The sequence below is a fragment of the Physcomitrium patens genome, chromosome 20 (assembly GCF_059467195.1).
Source record: "Physcomitrium patens ecotype Gransden chromosome 20, ASM5946719v1, whole genome shotgun sequence".
NCBI lineage: Eukaryota > Viridiplantae > Streptophyta > Bryopsida > Funariales > Funariaceae > Physcomitrium > Physcomitrium patens.
Window position 1 is genome coordinate 16214699 of NC_143429.1, and position 27572 is coordinate 16242270.

The following is a 27572-nucleotide window of genomic DNA, read 5'->3' on the forward strand; positions in this document are numbered from 1 at the left end:
TTTGATAGTCATCGGGCCGTTCCTCTCACTAATTACTTAAGTTCTCCGTTGCTTGGACCACTTTCCAAGCAAAGACAAAATTTAATGATTAGCTGGTGCAGTGTTCCACACTCTTTGCAAGCAATGTTGTGCTCTGGATCAAGTCTGATGAGCTCATCGGTCGAAGTAATCCTCACACAGTGTTCGTAGTTGTCCTGCTAAACATACCAATTGCTATCCATCTGATTGCTTCCTACCTGCGGTGATGCTGCTAGCAAGCACTGACTTTTTCTCAAACCATGTTGTGCCCAAATTTAAAACATGTCCAGCGATCATAGAGAAGTCGGTTCCACTGGGACTCCCATTGCTGGATTTTCATTGTCATCGTCAACGTACCCATTTAGTTGAGCCATACGTTGCTATGAAACATTAATAACTCTCTCATCCAACCCAGAGATTGCTTGCAGTGGACTCCAGTTGGAAGGATATTCACTAGAACCACATTCGTCCACATGAATTCTCCTTTGAACTATTCTACCGCCCAAATTCTCACTATGCTGCCTACTGATGAATATTGTAACAGTCTCTCAAGAAAGCTTGTTAAAAGATAGGTATTTCTACTGAGCATAAAATATCATCAATTACCCAAAAAGTGAATCGTTTTGTTACCACTATCATTCAAAGAACTCATTGTTGCCCCTGTTCTACACAGTTCAGGTGTTGGAATCCGTTACATCCACATCCTTCACAAATATTACCTTAGAAAATAGTAAACCTCAAAAGACCCAACCTTCAAACTGGCCAAAAACTTTTGATGTAACATTGCTTCGCAACATTCATGAATGAATTACAAATTCAATACAAAAGCACCGTACAATTAATTATCTGGGGTGGTTCTGCATACATTAGCTGCTAAAGCATTAAATGGGAGAAAAAAAAAGTTTACACACGAGAACTTCTTATGTGTTTGATCCTGGAGCCCATTTGATGCTGCATCCAATACTGCAAAATTGCACGTGAAAAATAGTATGTGAAAACGCCTTCACTATTAGTTCATAAACTTCTATTCCTCTATTCACTTTTGTATTAAGTTTGCATGTATTCATATTCTCTAAGCTACTAGTCATTAGAAGAGACGAAACTCATCTCATAAAGAATCAAAATATTCCCCACCGTTTCCCTGTTCACAGATTCCTCAACATGTTTATCGTTGCACCTGAAGAAGGTGATTAATTCTAATGAGGCAGTATAATTTAACGGCATAAATTCCAAGCAGCAGCACAAAGGTCATACCTTGGCCTTTGAGGAAAAGAGATACGCCTTCCTGACAGAACACACTCGATTGCCTCCCGAATATCTCTGTACACAGTGGAACAGATATCTATGAGTAAAGTGGAAGTGATCCGCCATTAGTCATTGAAATCGCCTCATATTAAACGAAAGCCACAACCAGCTATTACATTCGATTCTTCTATTCAGTGCTATTTATTTTTTTAATTACAAACGCAAGTGGTAAAGAACTCACCTGCCCGTGACTGGGATATCATTACCCGGTCGGGAATCATCATATTGCCCATGATAGACTAATTCAAAGGGTCTAGGACCTTCCTGTTCATGAGCAGCACTCATAATTTTGTTAACCTTAAAATATCTCACCAAGAGTGAAAAATTGGTCATCATATACATAGTAAGCAAGGCAGAGAAACCCACCACCGATTAAACTAAAGTAACATATGCTACTCTCTAGCTCTTCTGTCTGGCAGCCTGTTCTACTCTTAAAAACCTTTAGTGCAGTAAACTGACAATTTATTGAACCACGTAGTGACAGATATTGGCAAAATACTCAAGCAGTTCATGAAACATATTGACGACGTTCAAGTTGCATAAATAGCTGCTTTCTGACGATATATTCGAGAAGAATTTTCTACTCAGAGTTGAGAGGAACTATGAAAAATTGTACCTTCTTGTACAAGAAGAATTCGGGGGTGCAAACAGCTCCGTAAGCCTTAGCAACTTCTTGAGTCTGCAACGCGAAGTGTAGTATATCATACAGATAGTGGCTCAAACAAACGTTTCCACAACGATGATTCATAGTCATCTCGGAGTACCATCACATAGAAATCGAATAGATATGTGCATAAGCAAAGAGCTGCAAAGTTCAAAGACATACCTCATCATACAAATATGGGAATGGATATCTCAAGGTTTTAGCATCCTCAGCCATAAATTCAGGGCCATCCTGTACTTCTCAAAGTAATTCAGACGTACAATTTTATTGTCATCAGCAAACACTTGCTCACATACCAGCAGTACAGAAAAAGAAAAAAAAAAAAAAAAAAAAAAAAAAATACTCTTACGGACTCTTCTGCAGACAAATTACATATTCTAGAAAGCATTTTACGCATGTACCTGTGGGTGTGTCACGACAGAATTTGACGATATAGCCACTATTTGAAGCCCTCGCTGCGAAAAGAAGAGAGAGGAAATAAACTTAAATGAACTTTAAATTAAAAACATGTCAAACGTCGCAGGATATCTCCTAATCCTGATTTCAACGATTCACTCACATTCACAGGATCGTAACCAGGGGAGTAGAGAAAAAGGTCGACAAGGAGAAACGAAGGGCGTATTCAAATTAAGTTTGCTTCAGCATGTGATAACGGTTTCATAGAAACGAATTTTACCGGCTGGTAACTGTTTGCAAGTTTCACAAGATCCTTCTTGAGATGGATCACAAATGGGCAGTGGTTGCAGATAAACATGACCTGAGTCAAGCCGACATACACGACGTCAGAACTGCTAATTTTCTAATAAAAATACAGGGAAGATTTCGAGCTACAGGCAGGAACCACATCATAAGTTATATTACGCACGTCCTCATGCAAGTCATAGAGGTGCGTATTACCAGTAGAGCCGGAAATGCTTCAAAGTCCTCTAATTCCCACGTGTCTCCAGTCAGAGGCTCCACTAGCTGCAGTAGCACAGAGAAATCGATAAACAATAATGTCTATCTTAGTTTGTAATCAAAACTTGCCATAGACTTGAGCAAATATATTGCATCTCAGAAATACTACGGATACACCTGCAGTTGCACGCGCCGCAAACTGCCGTAGAAAGCTTTGAATTGAACTGTTGCAGGATTTCTACGAAAATTAAAATGACTCATGCAATATGAAGTCAAAGCAGACATTTAGGCTGTAGATAAGTTTCACAAAGTTAAAAGCTATGTTTGATTCGAAAGAAAATCTTTGAATATCATGCCAGAACAAACCGTTCGACATGTCAAACGTTTTCACATTATTGTAACATTTCAACTGATATTCAAATCACCGCTGAAGGCGTTGCAATGAAATACACAGATTATTCAGTAAATAGCGACAATATTCATCTCGATGAAGCCAAGAGCCCTGCATGGGGAGCGAAACCTATATAATTGACGTTGAAGAATACATGAGTAAATAGCTGTCCTGAATTTAGCAGCAAAACAACGCAAACTCACTGAGCTAAATTTATGAAAAGATGGCTCGCAATGCAAACAATTCCACAGACCTGGAAATCAGGAGCGCGAGTGGCAACGTCCGCTGAAGATTCCATTCGCTTCGCCTGCACAACCCCAACGGCCTTCCTTCTCATGCTCCGTTCCTCCGCAACGCGCCATTTTACTGCGCCTCGGAAAGCGAATCGTGTATAGAAAGAATCACCAAAAAACGCTGAGGTTCTCTTAACATTCCACGACGTGAGCTTCGAAGAGGTAGAAGGAGCAGCAGGGCTACGAGTAAGAGCGGACTGGAATGCTGGAGTCGAGCAGTAGAGAGGCTGCACTAGCGTTGACGCCATCGCCATCGCTACCACGGTCACCGCAAGTCCCAAGCTGGCCAAGGCATTCACCACATCTCCTTTGAGCTTCACTCAACACCTCAAATCCACAAAACTCCTAAAGATAAAATATAGATTTAGGTCACAAATCTACGCCCTCCATGGCTGCGAGGATCACCACTCAAACAGTGGCGAGGACTGAGCTGCCATTTTCGATTAGCATTGTTCGGACACATGCCATTCCTGCTTAATAAAGAGTCGAACCAGGCATTCAATCTACATTGTTCACTTACATGATTAATCTTGTAAAACATCAAATGTGCATATTAAAGATGCTATCAATTGTATTTTAGTGCTCAAACATATATATATATATATATATATATATTATTAATTATATTTTTATTTATTTTCTCTTCTTCATATAAATAGCTTTTAAGTAGTCCAGATAAGTTTTTCAATCAAAATTTTAATCACATAGCCTTTTCTTGTATTATTATAGAAATAAAATAATTTTTTAGAAGAAAAAATATAGGATACACTGAATCAATATTTTATTATAAGTCTAAATATGTTAGCTCATAGCTTTGTTCTAACAATTATAAAAAGTATATTATAAAAATCCATTAAAAAATTTAATAAATATATCAAGCATTATTTTATCACAACTTCTCAAATTGTATTAAAAACTATCTCTTAAGATAGGCTTAGCATAAATTTCTAAAAACAACACCATTAATGCCATGAAGGAAAAAATGCATTCTATCTCATCTTTTTATGTTCAAATCTTTAGATTTATTTTGCTAACTACCAAACCAATTTAGTGAGGTTTCTTAATTTCAACAAATCAATGAGTTTTAAAAGTTGTGACCTCTCACCTTTTCTCTTAATTATAAGAAATCTCTTCAATAATATGCAAAATTTTGTATATACATATATACATATATAAAACAATAGATATGTTGAAATAATTCTGTAAATTCAAATAATAGACTCTATGCACGTTTTTAAAAAATAATAATAAAAAACAGTGTTTTATGAAAATTTTATAATTTAATATTATGAAAAAGTGTATTTTAAATTTTAATTAAATATAATGTTCTTTGGATTATTAGGTGGTAAAAAAATTAACATTTATACCTCAGAATATACATAATATTTATATAATCAAAATAGTCTATATAATTTAGAAAAAAAAAGTATTCACTTCACAATATATATCATTCGATGTTAAAAATACAAATCATTGAATTACCAAAATGAACAGACTTGTCCAGATTCTTAATTTGGTTGGACATGTACCAAATGTATTCCTCCTCCCTGGTTAGCACTTTGAGACATCTTCTCTCTAGCAGTTACGGAGGAAATTAGGAAGTTCGCAGACTTTGCTTTTACTTATTATTGAGGGTAGTAAGAATTGATGCTTTTGAGAGGAGTAAACCCTAACTGCAGATATGACTTGATCCACAAAAACGAGCTTGAGGTGGCGCACTGTTTGAGCAGCCACAAAGTAATTTTTTTATTGCAATGCCTCATAGTGCTTGATGCACTCACTCACTCACTCACTCACCCTACTAGGTTGTATCCAAGCGGTACATCATTGTTCAAACTAAGAAACCCTCAGCTTCAGAACTATGTACAAGTTCTCTGCAAGCCAAATCCTGCACATGATCCAAAGACAACCTCGAACTCGTGTGGAAGAGCTTCACATGCGAGCAGTAGGAGCGAACGTTACAATGTTGCGGTACGCATCCAGGGTGAGGAAATCATCCAACACAGGCGCTGTGCATTGCTTGGCAAACAACTTGGCCGCCTCCTGGTAACGCCCGTTGGCGAATTTGGCAGGCCCCACCTCCTTCTCGATGCGCACGAGCTCCTCGTCCAACACCCGGGCGAACAGCTCCTTCGTCACTCGCATGCCTGGATACAGCAGCAATCAGGCCCAACGAGACAATGGCAACAAAGCTTTTTTCGCAACTATTGAAAAAGTTTCACGGGTTTCCTCACAGAGTATTACAAGCTCGGCCGGTCACATTGCACATTACCAAGTCGAGTTAAAGATTAAAAGAAAAAAGTTCATCTGCTTGCGGAATTTATAATTAACATATCCCTTTTCGCGAAAAAAGATGCAGGATGATGTATACAGTTGCCAATCGACATGTCGGATGAAGATTTACCTGGCACGAGGCCACCATCGAGGACGGCATTATACTTGATTTGTTGCCAGTTCTGGACGCGGCTGATTTCAGCGGTTGCAGCATCCTCCATGAGATTGTATAAGGGCACAGATCCTGTTCCTGTCATCCATGCTGCCAGGTACTGAACTCCAACTCTGGTGTTCAATCGAAGCCCCTCTAGGGTTCTCGTCCCCTTGGGCATCTGCAGAAGATCTGCGCAGGTCACATTCACGTCTTCACGCTTCACATGTAACTGGTTAGCCTTGGGCATGTTCTGGTCGAATACTTCGAGCACCAGGGGGACGAGGCCTGGGTGAGCAGCCCAGGTACCGTCGTGCCCGGCAAGGACTTCACGCAGCTTATCAGCCTTAACAAGTGCCGCAGCAGCTTCGTTTGCGGCGGGATTGTCCTTGATTGGAATTTGTGCAGCCTATTACCATGCCACAAAACAAGGACTCCCCATTTTGAGTTGCTCTTCAGAAAGAGATGATAACTATAATCATAACCGAAAGCATTACTAGCCTGACTAATGATCAAAGAAAATGAGGGTCTATCACTTACCATGCCGCCCATGGCGTGTACGCCGCGCTTGTGGCAGGTTTGAATCAACAGCTCCGTGTAGCTCTTCAAGAAGTGTTGAGTCATACCAACCTGATAAACATGACGAACTCTTGAGTACTTTGTCAACCAAGATCAAAGGTTGTAACATTCTCACCACAATGACCTTGTGCGTGTAGTGGTCTAAAAGGTGGAATCTAAAATTTGGTACCTGCACACGATCAGGGAGTAGCCTGTCGGGATGAGCACGGACAGTCTTGATGAAGCTGAAGATATAGTCCCAACGTCCGCAGTTAAGCCCTGCGGAGTGCTCGCGGAGCTCGTACAGGATCTCGTGCATCTGAAATACTGCTGGCAGTGTCTCAATGAGCACTGTTCCGCGAATGCTGCCGCGAGGCACCCCGCAGACGTCCTCAGCATGGTCAAAAACCGCATTCCACACTGCAGCTTCCCTAGAGTGCTGCATTTTGGGCAAATAGAAGAAAGGTCCGTAGCCACCATGCCTGTAAAGAAATCATCAAAAACCACAATGAAATTTCAAAAACTGCCGCAGTATCCGATTTCGAAAAACTGCAACAAAAAAGCCTGAGAGCCTCGGAACACGAAGACCTCTTTACTAAGCCGAGCAATCCAGAAGTCTCAATGTCAATCACAGTTAAATCAAGAGAAATACTTCGCTCTGTAGCTGGCGTGGTTGTGAAAGAAGTAAAATCCAAAATCGATCAAAGCGCCTGTCGCAGGCTCCCCATCAATCTCGATATGCGACTCCTGCAAATGCCAGCCACGAGGGCGAACCAGAAGCGCAGCCGTCTTACTGTTCAGCTTGTAGGTCTTGTTGCGAGCCTTGTCCTCGTACGTGATAGTCCTGTTCACGGCATCTCTTAGGTTGATTTGCCCGGAGATGATGTTGTCCCACGTAGGGGCCAAAGAATCCTCAAAGTCCGCCTGCAAGTAGGAGACCAGTTCATCGTTAGAAAACAAACGAACATCGAATCTTCAGATATCAAAGCTCAATTCCACTTAGACAAATACAGATCCTTCATATTGCTGTTAACAAACTGAATGATGAGATGTTGACAGAAACTGACCATGAACATCTTGGCGCCGCAGTTGAGGGCGTTGATAATCATCTTCCGCTCAACAGGGCCAGTGATCTCCACCCGCCGGTCAGCGATGGCGGCTGGGGGGGAGCTGCAGGTCCACTCTCCCTCGCGAATCGCCTTCGTGGCGGGGTCGAAACTGGGAAGCTCTCCAGCATCATAGCGCGCCTGCTGCTCCTCCCTGCACTTCAAGATATACTTGACCCTCGGCCTGAACTTTCTCTCCAACTCAGCTACAAACTCAAGAGCATCCCGAGTGAAAATCTTCTCAAATTCCGGCCTCATGGGTCCGCGAATGCGCACTCCCGCGGGGATCGACATCTCCGGGTTCCTTGACCGCTTCTGCGAGGAAGGGTTGTAGATCTCCATGTCGGATGACTAAGAGCCTAACTCTGCACAAGACATTTCACATCCTCAATCAGAAAACAGAAATATCCATGAATTGTATCCGCTAAATAACCCAGTACCCCCGGAACCATGACGTGATGCCAAACTTTTATTCCAACTCTATCGCAAGCATGCAACTGCATCACAAAAACATTTCGCACCTCGTCAGAAAATAAAAGCAAAGCAACAAGCTGGAGACACAATCGAAACCTGTTGGCAGCTCTTCGGCTCAATCGGCAAGTACAGCTTCTCCAAGGCCAACGTGATATCTCCGAGACTGCTAGTGTGTGGAGAGTCCTGAATTACTGAGGAGTGCAAGAATCTGGTGCAAGTGATCAAGGAGAGCTGAATGTGTCCCCGATCCCATGAAGAAAATAGTAGACTATTCATGCGAGGTGCGAAAAAGAAATTGAGGAAAACGGTTGGGATAATCTCCAGAAACGGTGCCATGTCGGCGCTGACGTGAAGATAGGAAGAGTAAGTTGCTGAGTGCACTCCACGACGCGGGTTTTCCCAATTCTCTTTGCCCGCTCCAGCTTTTTCCCCGACGCAGCTACCTGGCGTGATTTTACCCGACCCGAAGCTTTCTCACGACCCATCAGTAGCAGACAATAATTTTTTAAACCGAAACCCTTTCCAAAACGGCAGTCTGGCACAAAACGAGCACCTCTACCGAAAACGGAGACGAAGCTTTCTCACCAACTTTAACGTGATTTGGACGGTAAGCTGATGGTGAATCAGAGTTATCAGGGGGTTCAGCATGTAAGTGATGGGCAAGAGCACGAGTGGTGGCCCACAGCTTGAATGAAGATACCATGCACTGATGCAATACTCGCATCCTACTCGAGTGACTCCCTGCGTGAGTGTGAGAGTGTGGGACGGCACCCTTGTGTGCCTTCGCCGTCGTGGAGGTGAGTCAGTCGTGACTTGGATGTCTAGCTGGAGCCATTACTCCGTCCACGTCATCAGCTTCCGCCAAGTGGGCTCGTCTTAGGGCTTGCGTGTCCTATGAGACTACTGGACACCCTCCCTTCAAAACCGAAATGGGCTCAGATTCATGTTTCGGATTATTATTATTATGGTTCCATTTCCCTTTGCTCAAGATGCAAAGAAGTTTTGAATTTAATGGTGTGAAAAGCCTTTGGGCATACAATCAGTATTATAATTATTCAAATAGAATATATTTAAAGAAAAAAGTTTGGTTTCTTGTATTCAATAAGTTTTAATTTCTTTGTTATATATATATATATATATATATGTGAACATTAAATAGATGCACTCTTGATGAAGAATAGTGGAAAAATGACTCGTAGATTCCTCTTGATTGCAAATCCAATAGTGGAGAAACAAATCTAGGAGTCATTTTCTTTTTATGATGGTTAAGATGAGTGGGTTGATTTAGTAAGAACTTGGATTCATTTAACATTCTCCTATATATATATATATATATATATATTTTTTTTTTAAATTTAAAATAATTTCAAATAATATCCTAGTAATAGATCTTAAGAAAATTTAAATTATTATGAATTGAAAGATTTTAAAAACAATAAAAAATATGTAATATTTTTTGGAATTTACTAATTGCTATCAAATCATTATTAATATGTTTTTCAAGTTGAAACTTCACTTATACATTTTACTTATAAAGACAAACTTGAATAGAATAAATAAATAAAAAAAGGTATTTAAAGCATTGAAGACAACTTTTCTTTTTGTACCAATTTTGTATCACATCAATTTTTCAAAGGCATTTTTTATGGAAGCAAATGCATTGGACTTTGCTTTGGATGCAATATTGTAATAAATGGAAGTAAATGACAAATATCAATCAATAGTTTTTTTTATTTAAGAAAAAATTTAGCATCTAAGATCAACTACAAGATCTATGATAAACTTCTTGTAATTGTAGATTCATTTCAAGAATAATATCATTTCTAAGAAAGAATTTCAAGTCTAATCACCATATATACAAATCATAAGAATTTGAAGTGTTTTATATTGGTATGTATTCAAAATCATTGCCAAACTTGTTGGAGCATGTCTTTGTTAAGATTTGAATTCAAAATCACTTACTAACTAAAAAAACAATAAGATTTGTCAAAAATCCTTTCTAAACATTTTTATTTTGCATCAAAAGAAATTCTTAATGCAGCTTTTATTTAACTATAATCAATTCTTTCAAAGCTAAAGTAATTTCATCTTCAACCTTTAAAATCAATATTGATTATTAATTCAACATTTTTGAAGCAAATTTGATCAAGTATGTCTTTAGATATTCTTATTTATGATATTGAAAACAATCATCCTAAAACTCATGATATTTTTAAGTTTGAATTTAATAACAATCTATTCTATTTTAAGAGATGTTTATACATTTTAGAAGGTGAAACACGACTATGTGCTCTTCAAGCTTCTCACAACTTCTAAGTTATAAGATATTTGAGATACAATAAGACTTAGAAAATAATATTAAGAGATTTTTGGTAGTCTCAAATATGAAAAGAAATTAAAGTCTTTGTATGATTGTATGATGTTTGCTTAAGATCAAAAACTTATCATCATTCACTTTATGGACTTCTTTAGCCATTATCTATAATAAAACAATTATATACTTGTGTATATTTTATCATAGAACTTATAATCTCAAGTTTATATGACTTAATATTTGTAATAATAGATTTTTTTATCAAAATAGCACATTTTGTACTATGTATCAAAACTATCATAATTAAAAAAATATCTATTTTTTTTAATAATATTTATTGCTATCTTTGATTGCCTAAAGATATTATATTAAATAGAGGAATTTAATTTGTATCAAAATTTTAGAGAATCATTTTTAAGATATTTAAGGTAGATATAAAATTATCTTCTATTTTCTATTCTTAAATTATTTAAAAAACAAAACAAGTGAATCAAGTTTTAGAACAATACTTGAGATATACCATCAACTATCAATAACATGATTCAATAATTCTTTTGCCATTAGCAAAGTTTTTTGATAATAATATAATACATTTTTTTACTCAACAAATACCTTTTTATGCAAATTATGGTTATTATCCATAACTTAATACTTTTATCTTCTAAAAAGTTAATAATCCTATTACAAAAGATTTGAAAAATTATTTATCAAAGCTCCATGTAACAATAAAGGTACATTTAAAGAAAGATCAACAACAAAAAAGATCAAGATCTACTATAAAAAAAACTTTAATTTTACATAAGAAACAATGTATGATTATTTTGTTGTAATATCAAGACTAATTGCCTTTAATAACAAGTTGGATTATCATAGACTTAAAACATATTTTATTTGAAAAAAAAACCAATTTTAATGTTAATTAATTAAGACTACCAAAGTCTATCAAGATCCATCATAACGTTGTCATGAAGTAATACAACTATATGGTAAGAATATAATCAAAAATAAATTTCTAATTAATATCTAATTATCTTAGTTAAATAATAATTTAAGATATTTAAACATGGCTTTTATAAAAGCCTCTTAGTTAGTTTCTTGTCTTAATATTTAGTAGATTAAAAGTTGGTTAGTAATTTTACCTTCTAGGCTATAGAGACTCTTTTATTGCTTTAGAAAGACCATAAATTGATAAAATTAAGTAAGAAGAGGTAAATAATTAATATGGTTGATACTAAGGTTAAGTTGAGGGTAGGATTGGGCTAAAAAAACCCCTAGGATAGGTTAGATTGATATCCGGGGGTTGACCATTTGTAAGATAGGATCAAAATCACATCTCTAGCTACTAAAACAACAACCTAGGACAAAATAGGATTTCATTTGAAGTTCGGCAATTAGAATTCAAGAGCTAGCTTGAAGCTTATTCTAGAGATGTAAGGCTTGTTTTTGTAGGATTTGATTTAATTTTGTAATTTTTTTTCAAAGTTAAGGTTTTTTATGGCAACTTAGAATTTATGCAATATAATTAGAACTATCACTCTTAGCTAGTTCATAAAATTGGTGTCACATCCATAATTCAAAATTTAAAAATGCTTAATTAATTAGATGTGCTAAGTAAAATTATATTGTACAATATAAAATTTAAAAATGCTTAATTAATTAGATGTGCAATTGAGAGATATCTAGATTTTAGTACAAGAAGATATTGGAAGTTGGCAATTTAGAGTTGGATAAGGTTTCTATGATATTTAAAGATTTAATAGTCAGATGAAGGTGATATTTGGCATAGTATTAGAAGACTTAAAGATCAAGCTACACACCAATTTTAAGTTGAAGTTAATGGTTGGAGAAGGAGAAATCACTGCTGGAATGTTTGCCTTTAAGTTAGCGGCCAAATAACATTAGTATGGTTTTTGGACGTTTTTTCATGATTTGTAAGTTGGATTGGAATAAATTCTTTTTGAGCACATAGAAGACTTATACTGGTATTTGTGTGCAAACAATTGCTCCAAGTAGAAAATTAGATTAGAAACTACAACTTGCTAAAGCTTGCTAATTAGAATTAAGGTTTACAAAGAAAATTCAAAATTGCCTAATTATGAAAGTAATAAGATAATTAGAATTTATGTATAGTTAAGATTATTAAGAAGAGCATTTTTGAAAACTTTTTATTGGATTTTAAGCACTTTTGAATTAAAATTCAAATTGCATTCTTCTTATAAGAGTGAAATATTTTAGGATTGTTGAATATTTGTAAAACACAATCCCACTTTCTACAGTCAGATGCCTAGTGCATTTCCAAATAGGACGACACATGATACAACAACGTGTCTCTTCTTAAATCATACAAGATAGTAGATATACTGAAAAGAAGATAAATTCTACCTTTTTAACTAAAAATACACAATAATCAAGAGGTTAAGATTAAAAAAATTAAATTCAAGGCATCACCAAAATCAATTTGAACGTCTTGTATATTTTTACAAATATAATATTAGTAAATGCTTATTAGAACTAGTCAAGAATCTTACAAATGAGCAAAAGAAATTTAATATTTTTTATTGATAATATCAATCAAAATCAATATAAAGAATCAAATAATTATTACTACAAAAGAAAAAAAATTCAATGATGATTGTATTCTATTTTATATCTTTATTTGTAATTTTTGTATTTTTGTGGTACTAAAAAGATGGAAAATTAACAACTATCATAGATATATATATTTATTCTAATAATTACTCCTATGATTAGGTAGGAGTAGGTGAAAGTAGGTTAATTTTATAATAACTTCTAGAAAAGCTTCTTAAAAGCTTTATAGATGTTGATTTGAGTTTATATATATTTGAAATTAATTAGTAGGCTAAAAACTTTGTTAATGAGTTAGCTACATATCATATGTATTAGTTATTTGTGGAAAAAGATAATTATGTGGTACACATATAAATAACTTACTTTATAAGTTAATACATGTGTTTAGCAAAGTCAGCAAATGTTGGAGGTCCTATAGAATATTGTCTTATAACTTCTGGTTAGAAAATATGTATGGAGGCAAGAATGAAGCCTTCATCACTTTTATTAATGTCTTTGTAGTCCTTATTCTTATTTCAAGACTTTCTAATCTTTTTGTCTTTAACAACATCCATTCTAATTCAATTTATTACCATCATTAAGTCATTTCTTAGTCTTTTTGAATAACACAAGAATATATTGATCTTCTAGTTTTTTGAAGTTTATATCCTTAAAAGTTTGACAAGAGTGCTAATTTATTGTTCTTGTCTTATTTTAGAAGTGATGGATTATTTCACTTCTATTGTTGTGACCTTTAAAACATATAAATTATGAATCATGGAGGTACTATTCTTTCACATATAGAAGTAGTCAAAAGTCTATGTCAAGAAGTCATATAATTGAAAGAAGCAAGTAGTTTAGCCTTACAATCAAATCTAAGAAGTCTTGCTTCTACAAGCATAAGAAAGGCAAAGATTAGTAAGCCCAAGAAATTTGATTGAATAAGATCAAAAAATTTAGGGATTTGTGCAATAATTGAAGCTCTAGTTAAGATTGCATCTTTTTAAATATACTAATGGATTTATTCAAGTTGGATTGATAGGCACACTTCTATCAAGAAGTGTTCTTTTTTGATTTACACCTTTGATGAAAAACGATTCATAATTATTCTATGATTTGAATTTATTCTTGAAAGTATTTATAGTTATATTTAAAAAAAAGTGATTAAGAAAGGGTAGCAGAGACCAAGCTTATATTGCTATGATGAAAATCACATGCAGTCACAATATATGCTAATGAATTTCAAAATCTTGCTTGCAACGTGGATTGGAATAACAAAGTCCTTATCAATCAATTTTGATATGGATTAAAAGATAATATCAAAGACTTATTGTTGATAATATTGAAAGTAGATTTTTGGAGCAATTTATTATTTAAGCCATTATATGCAATAATTAACTCTTTAAAAGATGCCATGAATAAAGATTTGGTTGGAAAAGTATAAGTCAAGCCAAAGCAATATCTTCTAAGTTTTTAGAAATTTACTTGTCTAGACCATAGACTATACAAATTAACATAATATATTTTAAATTTCTTATTGAGCAAGAAAAGACTCATCATTGTCAAGAAGATTTGTACCTATATTGGAGAGAATCCAAGTACATTGCTTAATATTATCTAAGCAAATAACATAATCTCAAAATAAGGAGCATAGTTGTTAAAGAGGACAATGTGTTGAAAAACAAATTTCTCTAGCTACAATAGAGACTGTGCAGTTAGAATCTTGCATAATCTCTAATAAAGATCATATTCTCTCCTTAGATTCTTTACTTTGTTTTACAACAGAAGTTTATTTTGGACTGAAAAATCACAAAATCTTAGTCTTGTTAGATTCAAGTGTCTTAGCATATTTTATAAACAAAGTCTTTGTCAAAATAGAAGATATATTTTTAATTAAGAAAATCAAATTTATACATATAGAAGTAATAGATGGTTGTTTATTATCTTTTGAAGCTATTACATGTGAAATTATTCCTTTAGAAGTAGCAATTAGAAAACACAATAGTTTAATAATATTTGATGTAATTAGATCTCCTTCTAATTCAATTATGTTAGGATTATTGTGGCTAAAAAAGGATAATCTTCAAATAGATTGGATTTTTTATAATCTTTATTTTTTCTATGGTTTAACCCAAGATTTTGCCAAATATGTAGAAATCCATGACATCAATATATCTAAACTATTATTAATAAGTGCTAGAGCTTTCATGCATGCTGCAAAAGAAGAATCAACTTTTGTTATATACACCACACATATTGTTAATAAATAAAAGATTTCAAGTAGTATTCCAAGCCAATACCAAGATTATCAAGATATTTTTAGAAAGAAAAATACAAATATTTTTTTAGAATACTATTTTTATGATTATTCTATAGATCTTTAAAAAAGAGCTCAACTACCATTTGGACCAATCTATAGCCTATCATAGAACAAGTTGGTTGTTTCCAAAGAATAAATTGATGATAATTTGGCTAAAATCTTCATATATCATTCTAAATCTCCAATTAAGGCTCTTATCTTATTTGTAAAGAAAGAAAAAAAAAAAAATCTCTACAAATATGTGTGGACTATCAAAGACTCAATAAGATCACTATCAAGAATAGATATCTTCTATTTTTTATTTAATTTTTTTGATCAACTAAATCAAGCAAAGATCTATACAAAAATAGTTCTATGAAGAGCATATAATCAGATATGTATTAAAAAAAGAGATGAATGAAAAATTATGTTTCAAAATAGGTATAGACATTTTATATATATTATCATGCCATTTAGATTCAAAAATATATTAGTTACTTTTCAACATCTAATAAATGATATTTTTTGGACGTTTCTTGATAATTTTGTCATTTATTATTTACATAATATCTTAATCTATTCTAAAAATATAGAAGAGCATGAAATTTATATTTGTCATGCGTTACAAAAATTAAAAGATGTAGGATTATATGCGAAGATTGAAAAGTGTATTTCACACTACTCAAGTTGACTTCTTAGGATACATCATCTTAAACGATGGCCTTAAGGTGGATTCTAAAAAGGTCTAGACTATCATAGATTGGAAGATCTCAAAAATAATTAGAGATGTACAATGTTTTTTGATATTTGCCAATTATTATTAAATCTTCATCAAAAACTTTGCTCAAGTAGCAACTCTTCTTACATATCTAACATGTAAAGACAAACTTGAGTAAAACAATGAAGCTAAAGCATCTTTTGAAGTGTTAAAGACAATATTTATTTTTGCTCTAATCTTGTATTGTGTCAATTTTTTCATAGCATTCTTCATAGAAACAAATGCATTTGACTTTGCTATGGATATAATTTTGTCACAAATAGAAGAAAATAATAAGCTCCACCCAATATTTTTTTATTTTAAGAAATTTTTAGCAACCAAAATTAACTATGAGATCCATAATAAAGAACTTGCAATTATAGATTCAATTCAAGAATGGTGTCATGATTTGAAAGGCGCCTTATGTTCAATCATTGAATATATGAATCACAAGAATCTTGAGTACTTGATGTTGATACATATTTTGAATTGTTGCCAAGCTTGTTGGAGCATGTCTTTATTAAGACTTGATTTTAAGATTACTTATTGGCTCAAAAAATAACAAGTTTTTTCAAGTATCCATTTGAAGTATTCTTATCTTACACCAAAAAAAAATGATACATCTTTTGAACAATAAAAAATGGTTTCTTGATGTCAAAGTATTTTAATCTTCAATCAATTGAATCAATAATGATTATTGATTCAATCTTTTTCAAAAAAATCCAATCAAGTATGTCATTTGATTTTCTTGTGTGATATTAAAAATATTTCTTTTAAATCTTATGATACTTCTAAGTTAGAGTCTAAAAAAAACCTACTCTATTTTAAAGATTACTTATATATTTCAAAATAAAAAGTATGTTTACATATTCTTCAAGCATGTCACAACTTTTTAACAATATAATATTTTTGATATAATAAGACTTTGGAATTAATATTGAAAGATTTTTAGTGGCCACAAATATAGTAGGCTGTAAAAAAAACTTTGTATAATCATGTAACATTTGTTTAAGATAAAAAAAACTCCTTGTTATTGAACTTATGGACTTCTTCAGCCATTACTTATTTTGGAACAACCACAGTCTTTTATTTCAATGCATTTTATCTTTGATCTTTCAGTCTCAAGTTTGTATGATTCTATATTTAAGATATTAGATCATTTTACTAAGATGGTACATTTTATATCATGTACAAAATCTATTGTAGGTTAAAAGAAAAAAATAAAAATAAAAATAACTAAGTTTTTTCTTGAAAATATCTATCACTATTATATATAACCCAAAGATATTATATTAGATAGGATAATTCAATTTGTATTAAGATTTTAGAGAACCCTTTTAAAAGTCAATATAAAATTTTCTTTGATTTTTTATCCTCAAGTTGATAGACAAAAAAAAACAAATGAATCAACTTCTAAATCAATATTTGAGGTATAATATCAAGTATCGTCAAGATAATTGGACAACTCTTTTGCCATTGGTAGAATTTTCATATAATAATTCAATACATTTTTTTACTCAAAAAATTCTTTTTTTTGCTAGTTATGATTATTATCCATTATTTAATATTTTTTACTTTTCAAAAATTGATAATCATACAACAAAAGATTTGGCAAATCATTTGTCAGAACTACATGCAACAATAAAGGTGTAGTTAAAAGAAACTCATGAACAACAAAAAATCAACTCAAATGCCTATAATAAAGAATAACTACAATTCATTGTAGGTATAAGGTATGGCTATTTCATCGCAATATCAAAAGTACTCATCATTGTGACAAGTTGGACTATCGCAGATTTGGATTTTTTTTATTTGTAAATAAATCAATCTTATTGCTTATTAATTAGATCTATAAAAATCTATGAAAATCCATCATGTATTCTATGTATTTCTTCTTAAGCCATGTAAAATAATAAATATCTTGTAAAGAAGTCAAATGCTATTTTGTCCTATAGAAGTAGATAATAATTAAGAATTTGAAGTAGAAGAAATCTTAGATTGAAGATGGTGGTGAAATAAGTTAGAATATCTTGTTCATTAGTATAGATATGATATTAGTGAATGTACATGCAATCCAACAAAAAATCTTGCAAATGTAGCAAAGAGGGATCAAGCTTTTCAATGATGCCATCTATCAAAATCAAGATGAAGTATAGCAAGCTCCATGAAAGATTATGATTGCTCCTTGTATAATTCATTTCTAAAAAGAGGAGAGTAATATCATGAATATATGTATTTACTCCAATAATTACCTATATAATTAGATAGAAGTAGATGAAAGTATAATAATTTCATAATATCTTTTGGAGAAGCTTCTTAAAAGCTTTATAGATATTACTTTGATTTTAGATATGTTTGTAGTTAATTAATAAGCTAAATTTTTTGTTAACAAGTTAGCCATATGTCACACATATTAATAGTTTGTAGAACAAGCTAATTATGTAGCGCATTTATAAATAACTTATCTTACAAATTAAGACATGTGTTGAGTAAAGTCAACACATGTTGAACGTCTTATAGAATATTATCACGTAACTCCAAGTTAGAGAATATATAGAGGCAAGAGTGAAGTCTTTTTCACTTTTATCAATGCCTTTCTAGTTCTTAGTCTTGTTTCAAGACTTTTTAATCTTTTAGTCTTTGATAATAGCTATTCTAGTTCAATATTTCACCATCTTGGAGTGATTTCTTAGTCTTTTTGAGTGAAACAAGAGTATATTGATCTTTTAGTTCTTTGAAGTTCATATCTTTGAAAACAACCAACAAATTCTACTTAAGAGCTATTGTTTAATAAATTATTGAATATTATATTAATATTGTCACATCTAAGACAACGTAATAGAAATAAAGATCTTTAAGATTAAAATTTTATTCTTTGAATAGATAGTGAGATTAAATATATTTAATATTACAAATTTAAAAAAAATCTTGATATTTGGTAATATTATTAGAAGTAGGAACCATCTATTGAAATAAATTATGTGATTTATTTTTTATAGAACTTGTATTTAAAAAAGAAGATTATGTCACAAACATATATAATTACATAAATAAGAAGTATTAGATAGAAGGTAAAGAAAGATAGATTTGATAATATTTCAAAAAAAAGTTTTTTTAGAAGATTTATAGATTTGGATTTTTCTTTATATATATTTATAGTTGATTGGTAAGTTAAAAATTTGGCCAACATATTGGCCATATGTTCCACATGTTTGCAACTTGTGATACAAGTTAGTCATATGGCTCACATATAGGAAACTTGTCTTACAAATTAGACACGAGTCTTACAAATTGGACATATATTAGAGGTCTTATAAAATGTTTCCACATAGCTCTTAGTTATATAGTAAAAATGGTAGTAAGGATAAAGCCTTCTTTACTCTTGTTAAAGCCTTTCTTATTCTTAGTCTTGTTTCAAGAGTTTTTAGTCTTCTGGTCTTTAGCAATATCCATTCTAGTTCTATTATTTTACTATCTTTATGTGAATATCTATTCTTTTTAAGTAACACAAGAGTGTATTGAGGTTTTTATTATTTGAAATATTTATCCTTAATACTATCTTATTAGAATAAATAATATAAAAGATACATAATATTTTTAAAAAATATCACAAGATTTATACTCACTACATGATTTTGTCTCAAATAATCTAAAAATAGTCCTTACAATTTTGTTAATTAATTTTTTCATTATTTTAACCTTTTCATATATTAACATTCACAATAGCGTAATTTCAATTAATCAAATAATTTAAGAATGGAGCTAAGACAAATATTAAATGACTAGAACCACTTCATTATTTATCATATAATCTAAGGACTAATACAAGATTTATAAAGTGCTAAAGTTATGACAAAGAATTTATATGATAAAATTCTAAATATTTTTATTTTTATTTGTAGAATTTTTATTTTTCAAATATTTTTTATGAAAAAATCTTATTCTATAAAAAGCTAATGCATATGATCTCTACAAAATATACATGGTTCATAATACTAAAAATAATAAAATAATTTATTAAATATTTCCTTCTACTCTTCAAAAAATATATATATATATATATATATATATAAATATTTGAAATCATAGTTATTTTAGAATAAAACCAAGTCTATTATATATATACATAAATATAAATGTATGTATTTATTTATCAAAGAAAAGAAAAGAAAAGAAAAGAAAAAAACTTTAATTTGGGTGATATGGCACAAAGATATAACAATAGATGCACACAAAACATAAGTCTTGAAATAAATAGATTTTTTTTTAATGTGTATTTCTAGAATCCCCAAAAAAACTCTATAAAAATTACAAATGTACTATAGTAACTTTAAAAATATGAGACTAGAGAACTAGCCTACTTTTTCAATGATGTTCTTACTCATCTCAATAAGGATTATGGCCTAGTCTCCCAACTTATTTAAAATAAATTCAGATCACGTGTATGTCTTGGACCCCAGTCCCCCCCCCCAACAAATAAATTAAAAATAAAACTTCCCCAGTAATGCTAAAAGCATGTGACAAACTACTTGACAAAATGAGTCATGAAAATAAATCGAATATGTGTTGTTCGTCACCTCCTTTACGCCACAACACTTTTCCATCGACCAACTCAGCTTTCACTTTTTCGTTTTCAAAAGAGGCCTGGCTTCAAGATTCGACGTTTTCTACTTCGTTTCCTGCAATTTGTGGGTTGTTTTACTGGATTCCTGACAAGTGCGTTGAACCTCAGCGTCGAAGGATTTTCGTCATGGTGGAAGAGCAATCGTGAAAATCATAATCAGAAGTAATCTCGTCATGCGCACCATGCTTGATGAGATGATTGCAACTCGTCGCCGAGTCGCTGTGTAATTCATTCTGTGTGTATCGATTTGTGGGTGGGATCGGCTTGATGGAGAAAGCCGGCGGAGGTGGATTGAAGAGGCCGTGGTCGGGGAAACATCTTGAGCTTCTTCTTCGCGAGCTCGCGAAGTCTTCTCATCCCCTCCTCTCATTTTGTGTTTTTACGTCCTCAAAACTTGTTGCCTTGTTTTAGGTCAGCATATGTTGGCTGTACGTGGTTGGTTTTGTGGAATCGTAATCCTTCGTGGGTTCTTGTGAGGAATCAGTAGCACCATGCCAGGATTTCCACTCTGTTGAACGACGAATTGTACTGAGGTTTCGTGTAATGTGGTCGACTGAAGCGTTCGTTCTGATCTTCTCCCTGCAAATGGAACAGTGCCATCGAGATTGTGGTAGAGAATCAAGCGGGAGAAATAAGCCGCAGCGAAGTCAAAGAAGGAAGCAAAAAATGTCTTCCAAAGGTGCTTAAGGTATTCTCGTCACTCGCAAGTGGATTAGAGGAAATTGATGAGCTGAAGTCATCACAATCTTCACTGAATTCGAACAACGCTTGGAATGCTGAATCTTACCTTCTAGTTCACATCATTGCGCAGTATCTTTGCTCTTGTGAATCGGTTGATAGTTAGTGTGTTAATTTGTGTGGTTTTTGGATTTAGGGTTTAGGGTTTAGTTATTTTCTGCTCAAAGATAAACCCTTAGAGCTTTCCTCTGCGAATAGAACGCCGAACACCATAAAGGCGTTTCTTCCTTGCAATGCGCGTTTAGGAAATGCCTTTGAATTATGCGAGCATTTGTGGTGATTACAGGCCAATCTTTGCGTCGGGATCAACAACGTGACACGTACATTGGAAAGGATGCCTGCTAAGCCTGCGGGTGCATCAGAAGGAGAATCGCAGCCCAAACGCTCCAAGACTGTTGATAACACAGTTACAAAACTGGGCACTTCAGCTCAGCAGCTGCACCCTAAAAGTTCCAACGTCACACGGTTACAGGTCTGAAATTACTATATCTTGCTAATCTTGCTGCTTTCGCTTTGTTGTGAAGCATCACCCAGAACTTGCAACAATTGAATGGTCTTTTGTGTTTGTGTGTGTGCTTTCATTGACGAGAAGGTTGTCATGTGCAGGCAGTCATTGTGGCAGCAGATGTGCAGCCTAAAGCACTCGTAGCTCATCTAGGCGCCTTATGTGCCAGCCGAGGGGTGGTAATTCTACCCGTTAGCGGTGGCGATGGGAGCGGCTCTCTGAAACTGGGAGAAGTATTAGGCACGCGGGCAGCCATTGCAATAGGAATTAAGGTCAGCACAGTACTGTCCTGAAAACACTTAAACCGCTTCGAGTGTTGCATTCCTCAACTAATCGACTTTTTCATGATAATAGCATATCACTAACCTGAGAACTGAAACTTTCCCAGGAAGGAGATACTCCAATCAACTGGGCCGTGGAATCAATTATGGAAACAAGACCCAAGTGACGCTTTTGAGCTTGATACCCACAGCAGTATCTCAAGTTGCAGCTGACATAAAGGCAACCTCAAGATGCTGCTCCTGCAGATAGGCTGGCAACCAGATATCCCTTCATGGTGAGCATTTCATGAAAAATGTGTAGCTTTTTTAAATGTCTTCAACGTATAACAATATGTATTAGAGAAAACATCATTGATTGATGAAAAATTCAGATATATGTGTTTTTGAGTCTATTTTTCACGAGTTTGTATTTCTTAAGAACTAAGAGAGGGTTTTAATTGGTAAAAAAATATGTGTATATGAATAGATATCAATGCAAGAAATTATAATTAAGGCTTGTGCTTAAAAAAACATACTTTTTAATATCACAAGAGATGATTTGTAAAAGTTAAAAAACACAAAGTAGTCTATTTTTAAAACATCAGAATTTAAAAAATTGACTATGAAGATAAATGTAATTGCTAAATATAAAGTAGTTTTCTACGGAGTATAATAGATTCTTTTTGTTGTTGTATAAAGTTAGAATTTTTTAAGATCTAAAATTTAGAAACAAATTGTTGATAAAATGTAAATATTTTTAAAATTGTAATGATTATATTGTATTATTTTTAGAAAATTGTTAGGTATATATCTTCTTTTTATTGTGTGGATATTTCTTTGTGCCATGCCCACATGTACATATTAAGTAATACTATTATCATATTATTATTTTATAGTTCACAACTTTGTTTTTTTTTTTTATAATTATGGATAATTGTGTTTATTGAATCCAATTTTTCTACACTCTCAACTCTTTTTTTTCCCATCTTCAACCAATTCAAATACAAAAGATTTCTTTTGAGTGTCTAAGAAGAGAAGAAAGACCATGCTATTAGCATTTCTTGTTGTGTGTACTATTTGTTAATTTACTATATTTTGTTTTGTTTGTAAGAGAAAAATAATGATATAACAATGATATTTATTATATATATGCAATTGTGTGTAGCATTGGAGAATATTCACTTAATAAAAAAAAGTTGTTTATCTAAATTTTTAATATTATGGATCTAATTATAATATAAAAAAAAATGCTTTATTACATTTTTATAACTATGTTTTATATTAGTTCTTTTTGTCTGTAAACATATACAACATGATCCAAATTTATGGAACAAGGTTTTTACACTTGTATTGATTGACAAGTCTTTTCAAGAATCAAGTAAAATAAAAAGAAAAAGAGTTTGTATTATAAAATTTTACAAAACGATCTCTAAACTAGCTAGACAAATGAAAACTATCTAAAAAAATGAAAATATTTACATATTCTTAAGATTGAGATTATGATAGATGCATGTATCTCTTACCAACTACATATCCACTACCTCCAAACTTGAGGCTAGCAAGTGGGAAATATGCATGGAACATAATCATGTTATAAACAAATAAAAATGTATTCTTTGAAACAATCACTAATTCCAAAAATCCCAACAATGTGGTACGTAAGTAGTACATCTCACTGAGGTGGTAGGTTTGGCCCTGAATGATTCTGAGTAAATAAAATATGTTAATAGAATAATTTTAAGACTATTTTGAGATACTACTTCACACATAGTACTTCATACATATTGTTCCTCAGACAGCCCTCATCAATGCGAACCGTATAGCGAGGCCATCGGCAAATCACAAACGTGCTTGACCAACGATCGGTGGCTGGGCATGAGATGTTAATCGCGCATTAGAGCAGCGCCTTTCGACTAGATGATGCAAACGATGTGATGCTCGTGACAGAATCGTTGAAGGATAAGGTGCAGAAGACGAAGACACTGTTCCGATCTGGACAAGAGTCCACGATATTGGATTGAGACGATTGCTTCACGCCATTGTTTATGTGTGTTATTAACAGGGTTTGCTATTGCGGGCCAAGTTGGAGCACGGTTGCAAAGCCGGTGCTCTCATGGCGCCAAGGTGGGGCCACTGGGTTGCAGGCCTTGGAGTCTTTCTCTGCTGGCGCGAGGCCCAGAGAGAATGGATAAAGGAAGTGTTGAAGACAAAGAAATTTGGAAAACAAACTGTCTAACTTCGACAGAGACATGGACAATGGATTAGTTTTATGGCAAAAATGAACAGTGTAGGTTCGTTTTTACAGAAGATGAAAGGAAAGGAAAGAATTAGAATAGGAAGATAAAGATGAGCAGGGGAGGGTCTTAAGTTCAAAGTGCGTTAGGAAGCGCTTTGGGGTTAAACCGCCGGAATGTTAGATCGACGTGATCTGCAAGTTTGTCGTGAAGGAGGACTGGGAGTGTGAGGAATCAAGATGCTCTGCGGCTGAGTGAACGTGGATTGGGGAGACACAAGGTCGTTGCGACCAGGACACGGCAAGCGGCAGCATTGACATGTGCGGAGCAGTTGTGCACGTTATTTGTTGTGGTACCCATTCCTTGGTTTCATGTAGGTGATGCGATTGTTGCGGGATTGCAGAGTCTCGGCATTGTGGCTAGGGCTCATAGGTTCGGAGGAATTGGGTTCAGACTGGAATTGGGGGTTTTCCAAAAGAAATTGTGAAGAGTATGCGTGTTTGATGCGCCGTTGTTCTCATTTTTTTGGTTGTAGGAATTTTTAATCTCGTGGATTTGGGTTGATGTGTTGGTGGAAGGTTTGATTGAGAGAACTATACATTCCTTCGCTGAGAATTTTCTCGTGAAGAGGGGTGTCGATTTATTTTTGTTTCAAGCTTGATAGGTTGTCGCGTGGTAGTGTAACGGGCAGGTAGTCAAAGCGGAGGAGGACGAGGCATCAAGGGTGTGCTCTTGCTGGTCGATTGCGTCAGTTTCGTGAAGGTCCTTTTGGGTTTGTGGTGGAGCATTGTGACCGCCAGTAACAATCGACAGGCAACACAGATTACCCTAACATAGCGCAAATTTATTCGTCGAAGAAGCAAGTGGAGCTAGCATTGGCCAAGATGGGGTGGGTGGGAGATCATGGGGAAGCTGACAGGGAAGCGAGCCAACCCTTGACTGCCGCGGCAGTGCCCAAGGATGACTACAACATAGCGTACATCATTTTCTTCATTCTCGGCGCCGGCTTCCTTCTGCCATGGAATTCGTTTATCAGTGCTGTAGACTATTTCGATGTATTATACCCAAACTCCCACGTGGACCGAGTGTTTTCTCTCGCTTATATGGTCCCTTGTTTCACCTTCTTGCTGATTCTCACTTTCTACGGCCAGAAGTATTCGTCGCGACTTCGAATCAACACTGGCTTGTTTGTCTTCCTCGCCGTTTTCATATTAGTGCCTGTTATGGATGAGGTGTGGATCACTGGCAGCAAAGGCACTAAGACGACGCATGTCATGACAGTCGCAGCAGCGTGTGTGCTTGGTCTTTGTGATGCTCTAGTGCAAGGAAGTCTTGTGGGAGCAGCGGGCGAGCTTCCGGAGCGCTACATGCAGGCTTTATTTGCAGGGACAGCTGCCTCAGGTATGAATCAATCTCTACCTGCAGGCGCGATTTTTTTAAATTTGTTTCAAGCAATCGTTCTCTGAGAACAAGTCATTGACGTAACGGGGAGTGGTGTTATCCTCATTATTAGTGTTTGCAGAGATTGTGTTTGATGGAACGCCGTCTTTGATATTTAAGTCCGCCATATGAAACCAGGTTGGGAGTAGATATTCGTGTAGCTTGAAGTGGTTAGCGAATGCTGAGTCCTATTTTGAAGATCGGGAATTCCCAGTATCACCGACGCTGTGGACGAATCCGGTTTCGTAGTTCATTCAGATTGTCCGATTATTTCTTTTTACAATAGATTTGTACCGTGAAGCTGGCAAATAATAATGTTCTGCTAGCATGTCATTCTTGTCAGATTGACACGCTCCGCAGTTTCTTGGTGGTGATAGTGCAAAACTATCAACTGCTTGCGGCTTCATAGATGGTTTTGCATTCACCCAAACACTTAATCGTAATGTGTTGTTCCATGTGACAGGTGTGCTTGCATCCCTTCTACGAGTTATAACAAAGGCCTCAATGTCTCAGACAGTCAGAGGGTTGAGGTTGAGTGCGGATGTGTACTTCATTGTGACCGGTATATTTCTGCTAATCTGTCTCTTCTCCTACAACCTAGTTTATAAGCTGCCTATTATGCTACATTACAACAGCATGAAGATCGGAGCAATGGAATCTACCCTATCAACAGGTGGACCTCGCAACGTCAGTGAATTGGGTTTGAAAATGGACACAACCGAGATTTCCCTCGTCACGACTTTAGATTCAGAGCTGACCAATTTTGCTAAACCTGTTAGCTACTGGCACGTGTGGAGTCAAATCCAGTGGTTAGCAATCTCGGTGGCAATGTTGTATGTAATTACCTTGACCATCTTCCCTGGATATATCTCCGAAGACGTGCATTCAGCCTTCTTTGGGGACTGGTACCCTGTGTTGCTCATTGCAACTTACAACAGTGGGGACCTGACCGGGAAGATCCTCACCAGCGTGTACATGTTGGAGAATCAAAGCTTCATGGTCAGGGCTTGCTTCGGAAGGATCATCTTTATCCCTTTGTTCTACGCAATTATACACGGACCAGCAATTTTCCGCACAGAAGCTCCCGTGTTTCTTTTGACATTCTTGCTGGGGCTGTCGAACGGCTATTTGACTAGCGTTGTAATGATCGTGGCGCCGAAGAATGTCTCTATACTTGAGGCAGAGACCGCAGGCATCATCATGACCCTTTTTCTAGCCACCGGCCTATGCTCAGGCTCGCTACTCGGGTGGGTTTGGATCATCTGAACAGTCGTTTGTAGGTGTCACAGAAACATTCTCCAGTGTGGAGCAGTTGGAGGTTTTCGTGCACTTGGAATCTCTATCATTTCGCAAGGTACAAGTGCTTGTATAGGTAATCTCGTTAGCCTCGAATAAGTCAGTTGTCACAAACATCTACTGTAAACTTCCCATTTGTAGTTAAAAGCTTACAATATGTCTCCTTCAACATTAGCTTAGAAGAGACTCCTTTGTTGGAAGCCATCTCTAGGCTTCAATATACATTACTATTTATGTATTCTTTCTGAGACACCCCTCGCAGTCGGTACGTCTCCATTCTTTGTATAAGACGGAACACTCTACGCTTTCCACTTTGAATAGTTCTCTCTCTCTCACTTGTGGATGTTGATCTTCTCCCTTCTTCCCCTAGCTTCTGAATCTTAGTGAAAAACTCTTAGTAGGAAAA

The 27572-nt window shown here is 34.6% G+C and overlaps 4 protein-coding genes across 8 annotated transcripts; 2 read left to right on the forward strand and 2 right to left on the reverse strand.

The window, feature by feature from the left end:
* Positions 1-801: 801 nt before the first annotated feature.
* On the reverse strand, positions 802-3840 carry LOC112273061 (uncharacterized). The gene is made up of 9 exons (XM_024501405.3): positions 3529-3840; positions 2885-2950; positions 2664-2744; positions 2389-2442; positions 2150-2218; positions 1940-2002; positions 1505-1587; positions 1273-1338; positions 802-981 (listed from the first exon to the last, which is right to left on the reverse strand). Exons 1-9 carry the CDS (start codon positions 3820-3822, stop codon positions 939-941), a joined length of 819 nt encoding a protein of 272 aa, XP_024357173.1. The 5' UTR covers positions 3823-3840; the 3' UTR covers positions 802-938.
* Positions 3841-5273: 1433 nt separating this feature from the next.
* LOC112273017 (malate synthase, glyoxysomal) lies at positions 5274-8370 on the reverse strand. The gene is made up of 7 exons (XM_024501320.2): positions 8228-8370; positions 7619-8022; positions 7204-7475; positions 6742-7033; positions 6534-6623; positions 5973-6402; positions 5274-5715 (listed from the first exon to the last, which is right to left on the reverse strand). The coding sequence occupies exons 2-7, from the start codon at positions 7997-7999 to the stop codon at positions 5501-5503; spliced, it is 1680 nt and encodes a 559-aa protein (XP_024357088.1). The 5' UTR covers positions 8000-8022; positions 8228-8370; the 3' UTR covers positions 5274-5500.
* A 12332-nt stretch (positions 8371-20702) lies between these two features.
* LOC112273372 (uncharacterized) lies at positions 20703-22609 on the forward strand. Its single transcript, XM_024502060.3, has 5 exons — positions 20703-21040; positions 21288-21381; positions 21718-21903; positions 22038-22208; positions 22325-22609. Exons 1-5 carry the CDS (start codon positions 20961-20963, stop codon positions 22382-22384), a joined length of 591 nt encoding a protein of 196 aa, XP_024357828.1. The 5' UTR covers positions 20703-20960; the 3' UTR covers positions 22385-22609.
* A 1641-nt stretch (positions 22610-24250) lies between these two features.
* On the forward strand, positions 24251-27484 carry LOC112273371 (equilibrative nucleotide transporter 8). 5 transcript variants are annotated; one of them, XM_024502058.3, is made up of 3 exons: positions 24251-24782; positions 25110-25831; positions 26334-27484. In XM_024502058.3, exons 2-3 carry the CDS (start codon positions 25315-25317, stop codon positions 27134-27136), a joined length of 1320 nt encoding a protein of 439 aa, XP_024357826.1. In that variant the 5' UTR covers positions 24251-24782; positions 25110-25314; the 3' UTR covers positions 27137-27484. The 5 variants fall into 5 exon arrangements, with proteins under 5 accessions (XP_024357826.1, XP_024357825.1, XP_090101131.1 ...); XM_024502057.3 differs by having other exon boundaries at positions 24252-24750; XM_090245006.1 differs by having other exon boundaries at positions 24603-24803.
* The last annotated feature ends 88 nt before the right edge of the window (positions 27485-27572 follow it).

Bases quoted from the DNA above. Each gene is read 5' to 3' on its own strand.
- LOC112273061 (XM_024501405.3), bottom strand. From the start codon at position 3,822: ATGGCGATGGCGTCAACGCTAGTGCAGCCTCTCTACTGCTCGACTCCA. The intron at 2,443-2,663 runs GTAAAATTCGTT...TTCTTTTCGCAG, and splicing joins TTGCAAACAGTTACCAGCCG to CGAGGGCTTCAAATAGTGGC. The intron at 1,339-1,504 runs GTGAGTTCTTTA...CACTGTGTACAG, and splicing joins GATATCCCAGTCACGGGCAG to AGATATTCGGGAGGCAATCG.
- LOC112273017 (XM_024501320.2), bottom strand. From the start codon at position 7,999: ATGGAGATCTACAACCCTTCCTCGCAGAAGCGGTCAAGGAACCCGGAG. The intron at 6,624-6,741 runs GTACCAAATTTT...CATGTTTATCAG, and splicing joins TACTCCCTGATCGTGTGCAG to GTTGGTATGACTCAACACTT. The intron at 5,716-5,972 runs GTAAATCTTCAT...TGCTGTATCCAG, and splicing joins CGATGGTGGCCTCGTGCCAG to GCATGCGAGTGACGAAGGAG.
- LOC112273372 (XM_024502060.3), top strand. From the start codon at position 20,961: ATGGAGAAAGCCGGCGGAGGTGGATTGAAGAGGCCGTGGTCGGGGAAA. The intron at 21,382-21,717 runs GTATTCTCGTCA...TGGTGATTACAG, and splicing joins GTCTTCCAAAGGTGCTTAAG to GCCAATCTTTGCGTCGGGAT. The intron at 21,904-22,037 runs GTCTGAAATTAC...TGTCATGTGCAG, and splicing joins CCAACGTCACACGGTTACAG to GCAGTCATTGTGGCAGCAGA.
- LOC112273371 (XM_024502058.3), top strand. From the start codon at position 25,315: ATGGGGTGGGTGGGAGATCATGGGGAAGCTGACAGGGAAGCGAGCCAA. The intron at 25,832-26,333 runs GTATGAATCAAT...TCCATGTGACAG, and splicing joins TGCAGGGACAGCTGCCTCAG to GTGTGCTTGCATCCCTTCTA.